General features: G+C 40.7%; 1 protein-coding gene across 1 annotated transcript in view; it reads right to left on the reverse strand.

The window, feature by feature from the left end:
* ccdc3b (coiled-coil domain containing 3b) overlaps positions 1-4225 on the reverse strand; it is an 11041-nt gene extending 6816 nt beyond the window's left edge. Inside the window, exon 1 of the mRNA XM_035662641.1 lies at positions 3373-4225. Coding sequence (XP_035518534.1) covers positions 3373-3731 — 359 coding nt within the window. The 5' untranslated portion in view covers positions 3732-4225. The remainder of the gene's footprint in view (positions 1-3372) is intronic.
* Positions 4226-5691: the final 1466 nt, after the last annotated feature.

The raw sequence follows: 5691 nt of genomic DNA on the forward strand, positions 1-5691 counted from the left end.
GTGTTCGTTCGTGTGTGTGTGTGTTCGTGGTGATGTTTTGCTTCAACAGAAGAGGTCAAAGATCAGATGTAAGGGACCAAAAGGAGTGACCGTTTATTTACGAGTTTCAACTCCTTTAGGGTTTTTGGTATTTAGTTGTTTTCTTTTGACAGAAATGTTAAAAACCCTGAAGTAGTGAGATAAAGTGAGTGATGAACAAATGGCTCAGGCGCAACACTCTGTGCAATCTGTCTCATTTAAAGGTCCTGAGGGAGATCCTCGGTTCTCCAAGCGAGGCTCTGATTTGCCCTGTCCTGGGAGATTACACTCATGATTGATTGGAAAGACTATTTTGGTCTGAGACAGTGCGTTTAGAACAGGAAATAGATGTACACTGGAGATTGCAATGAGAATCTTTCAGTTTTGGCTTGTTCATACATTGTCTGGGACTCAGTGTTGCAGAGAGGCCACAACAACAATCCTTTGAAACTCTACACTGATCTGTTTTAGGTTTATGACCGGGAGTGTCACGTTAGCAAGAATGCCCCCGAGCAGGACATGCAGAGACAATCTGTTTAGCTATATCTTCTTTCGACCAACTGATGGGCAATTTTCACTAAAGTTGCTGAATATTTTGGTGTTGTGGTGACGAATAAGACACCAGGTAAAAGCAAACACCATTTTTATTATATAAAGTACCTCAATAATTACAGATCCATAGAAAATACATCTCTATGAGGTTCATTACGAGTAGCTCATGAATTGTTCGGCCTATCTGTGCGGTATATATGAGGCTAAAACCAGCCGACGGTTAACTTAGCTTAGCATAAAGACTGGACCAAGGTCTGGCCAGAACATTATTTTAGAACAAAAACTGGAATGATCTCTGTTGCATCCAATTAAAGCAGTCAGTTACAGGCCATGGGGGAACTCCATTGATAACGTTTAAAATCCTTGGTAGCCAAAAGAAGACAATACAACTCATTCATTCGAACATTGTTTAATGCCCATCTTGACTATGTTTTGTTTCCCATAGGCCTACATCCTTTGTGGTCCTAATGACTTCTGCAAAGGAAAATGTGGGTGAGCCCTGTCTATTATAACCTCGGTAAACACTGAGAAAAAATTACTGCTTTGGTTAACTGAAGGAATCCTTGCTTCTTAATCATAATCAGGCCTGCATTTAAACAGAGCTCTGTTGTGACTCTAGCTTCAGGAAGTTTCCGATGGTGGTCGCCTGGCTGATTACAGGGATAACGTCCGGATGTTTTCACTATCACAACAGGGGACAGCAAAGTCATCCCTGGAAGTGTGATTAACTAAAACCAGTAAAAATCATCTTAAAAGTCTTTCCAGTGGCACACAATCACACATACGAGTGTGACTGTGTGCATATGATGTGTAACATATGCTATAAAGAATACTATTGTAGTTGGCCCTGCTGCAGACCCTCATGTGGCACAGCCAAACCTTACACTTCAGGAATGCTTTCCAATGCCCCACCCCCTCTGAATATCTAACGCTTCATCTGTTTTGAGAGGAAAAGCAGAAAATGAGAGAAATATCGCTAGTGCTTGTCAGCACATGTTCCCTTTACCGAGTGGCAAACTGGTGTGTTTCAGCAAGACAAAAGATGGTCCTACCAACCGCTGGCGTGCCGATAACTCTCCTGAGTGAAAATTCTTTGTAGGTTTACCTTCAAGCTGTTGGGAAATGTCTGGCCCTGTAATTACACGGGCTGGAATGCAATAGACGTTTCCTGAGTAACAGTGTTGTTTCTGTCCAACACAGACATTTAAGAATTAACCTGCCACATACGTTTTTGAAATCTGAGTGGAACGTTTGGCAGGTTATTACATATAATATTAACCTGAAATCACATTGACAGATACTGATTAAAAGAATATGTGAGGATGGTGCCAGTCCTCTGCTTCTGACTGCAAATATTTCCTTACTGGCTGATGATTGACTGAACCCTCTTTACTTCCTTTCATGACAGATCTCTGCACAGGTTTGAAGAGTTGCAAGTTTTCATTGGCCAGGCATAGAGAGAGGGTGAGGTTAAATTATACTAGTAGAAAATACATTATGGGATGCCTTGGTAGACTAGCAGTTAAGACACATATAATAATATACTGTGATGGCAACATCCCTGGTTCAGTTCAATGCATCTCCTCTCCTCTTTCCCCCTTATTGTCTGTCACCTCAACTGTTCACTATTAAAGCCAACAATGCCCAAAAAACATCTGCATCTACATCTTGCTCAAATGGACCACCAAACTACTGAATACCAATCACTAATATTCTGTAAAGATGATTATTAATCGCCTTTTCAGAGATCCCCAATGGCTGATTAAACTTTTTTCCTCCAGTTTAAATATCTAACTCTCATAGATGTGCACACTGTGTCTGATAGGTCCCAATGTCAGAGGCACAGATGGTGGAGCCAACAATGATGTAATTCAAATGTCTCATTGTTGTGAGACTATGTACATTTGAGTTCCTGGTTTTTTGTGCATCCACATTTAAAGTGCTTTACACTGAATTTACAGTTTGGATGGATGAGGTGAATCAACTCTACTCACTGGGCATCACAAAAGTACAAGGGACTGAAAGTGGAGCCCAACCTTTTGTATGTGAAAATTAACATTTAGCTTTGCCAATGACAGCTTCACATCTCATGCCTCACATTATTTACCCCATTGTTTCCTATGTTTATAGAGACTGAAATATATTATGGGTATGTTGTTCTTTCGCAATCGGTTATTATCAAATCATATTATCACTAACTTTTTGCCATTCATGGTAATGGATTCCAATAAAAAAGAAGACTTCTTTGTCTTCTTTGCTGGCTTAGTTTGTAAACTGATTTCACAAAACTTGACAAAGTTGCCTGATTCTAAAGCACCCAGTGACACTTCTGCAACACGTTTCCAGCTCTCTTTTCTCTTAAACTAAAAATGTTCCATTTGCATGTGCACACTGACCTGGAACAGTAAAGAGAGATTTATTCTAACTGCAAATCACATTTGGACAAGAGGGCGCAAGAGGGTCAACCACGTCATGTCATCTCTGGGCAACTTTTAATACTTTCAACAGACCTTACAGCCTCTAACAAAACCATATTCATATGCTTGAAAGCTTTTATAGAATCTATGCGACAGAGCTGATACAGCCTGAATGAGCAGCTGTTTCTTTTGTTGGAAATAAATCCTAAAAAAGTTCTGTTTTTTTCTATTACTTTATTAATTTATGCATAAAGTGGTACTTTGTTAACAGAACCGACTGAATCTCAACGCACACTCAGTAAGGACAAAGAAAACTTAATGAATCTGTGACAAGAAATTATTTTGATGACTGGTTAGATTAATAGGGAATACCTGGGTTTCTCACCTTAGGAAGAAGTAGTAGTTGTTGTTTTTGGTGACACTGTAGGAGAAGCAGGGGAAGTAACCCAGGCCGGTGACATTAAACCTGGATCCAGCGGGGACCTCCAGCATGCTGCCCCACGCCTGGTCGCACAGCAGCTCAATCTCGGCGGAGAAGAAAAGGTCTGTGTCGTACTGCCAGGGCAGGTAGTTATACACACTGTAAGACTCCTTGTGCAGTGCCAGCACTTTGGCAAACACTATGATCTGCGCCAGCTCGGCACGGCACGCTTCTGTCTGTGGTCTCCAGTCGTGGGGCAGCTGACATCCCCAGCTCTCACCTGGGCCTGCCACTGCCAGGATAAACGCCAAAATAATCCACATGATCCGGCAGAGAGGACGCGACTGTGGGTCGGAGAGGCGCACCGACGCTCACGATGCTGCAGATGGATGAAATCACCACACACACACACACACACACAAAAAAGAAACTGCAGGGCTCCTACACCATGCACATACTTCCACTAATGCTGACCTAGCTGATGTTCACAGTAAGTGGATTTAAACACCAAAACAGCCCAGAACAGTTGGTATCTTCTCTGCTCTCTGCGGTCTTTGCGCCCTCCTCCAGCCACAATACCTGCGATCAGGGGGTCAGCCCATTCACACCAGCATCTCCTGCAGAAACCTTTCCTCTCATCCTTTAAAAAAAGACCAGGAGGAGCAAATGAAGAGTGCGCGTTCAAAGTCTGCCTGTGGAATTTTAAATGTGAGGTTTCATTTTGTAAATCGTCTTGCAAAATTACAACGAATCCATCAGCTCCAAGGTTGGGAGATTATGTGGCACTTAACGCAACAAAACAACGGGCATTGAAGTCTATACAGAAAAACCATAAAGGACTTAAGTTAGAATGGAAATATAGGGAAGATTAATGGCGCCCTCTAGTGACAATGTGCACGGACAGGTCTTTAGTTGAGTTATAGTGAAGAAATCTGAGACACTCTGGAGTAATTTAGCATTTACTATATCATGGATTTACTCGTAATAACTGTTTAAAAAAATATTTAAAATACAAAATTAAAATGGTTAATTTGGTTGTTCACATGACCGGTGCAGGTAAGTTAGACACATGATTAGTAGACAGTTTAAGTCACATGACAGACCATATTCAGCAGAGGAAACCACGCATCAAATACCCACAACATGTCAGTATGAAACAACAATAGACAAATAGAGAACTACATACACAACATCTTAACATTTAATGTTTCACTAAATCCGGGAAAGAAGGCACACTGTGTTTTAAAACGACTTTAAAAAAACCTTGAGTGGACAGTTACAGAACAGACCGGACACCCAATCAGCCCTGCATGCAGTTTGTTTTGTAGTTGAATTAGTACTGTACTTCCTCCACATGGTGCTCAGGTATGTTGATCAGCTGATTTCTACAGTAAAACCCTTACAGGTTGAGTCTGTGTAAACCTCAGAAGAGAGGCACCTGAGAGTCACGACCCAGGAAATACACATCTGCTCTACAGTTTCATGTGAGAGCCAATCAAGTTGCCTATCGCTACCAGGATTGCTACCAAGAATTAACCAATCAGATGCCGTCCCACTACCAAGAATGGCGAAAACCAATCACGCTTCGTTGCGCATACCAAGATTTGACCAATCACAATCGGGAACGCTACCAGGAATGAGCGGAGGCCCCGCCCATCCAGAGAGCAACGTCAAGTTGTACGAGCGCCGTAACTTTGATCGGATTGATAGCTTTTGTTATATTTTCGGTAAGTTCATTGTTATTTATTCATTCTTTCATTATTTGCCTTCCTAATGTCTGGGCCTTTATAGTTCTTATAAGTTTAATTATTTAAAAGATGTGGTTTACGTACAGTAAAGGCGATATGCTAACAGGCTAATTGTAAAACTCATGCTTTACACTTAATACTGTATAATTATTCTGTACATTTGTAAATTACTTTGCACTTGTGGTTGATGCTCACTGAATTTCGTTGTTTTGTACCTGTACTTGTAATGACAAATTAATACATTTTTGTAAAACAATATATAGCAGACAGACAAATGGCAACAAGGATACAGCAGCTTTATTGTCATATGTTATCAGTCAGACAGTGCATGGACATTGTTAGTTAGCTGTCTCTGTTGTACAATATATAGCAACTAAGAATTAAAAAGAGACTTTATCTGAATCAAATACGTACAGATTGATCAAATATTTGTAAGCAAGATATATATTCAAGTGCACATTCATATACCGACATTGCATATGTATCCAGGCATACTAACGTAGACTCGACCAATACAATATAAATGTGTGTTCAA

The sequence above is a fragment of the Morone saxatilis genome, unplaced genomic scaffold (assembly GCF_004916995.1).
Source record: "Morone saxatilis isolate NCDOM2014 unplaced genomic scaffold, NCSU_SB_2.0 Contig18, whole genome shotgun sequence".
NCBI classification, from domain to species: domain Eukaryota; kingdom Metazoa; phylum Chordata; class Actinopteri; family Moronidae; genus Morone; species Morone saxatilis.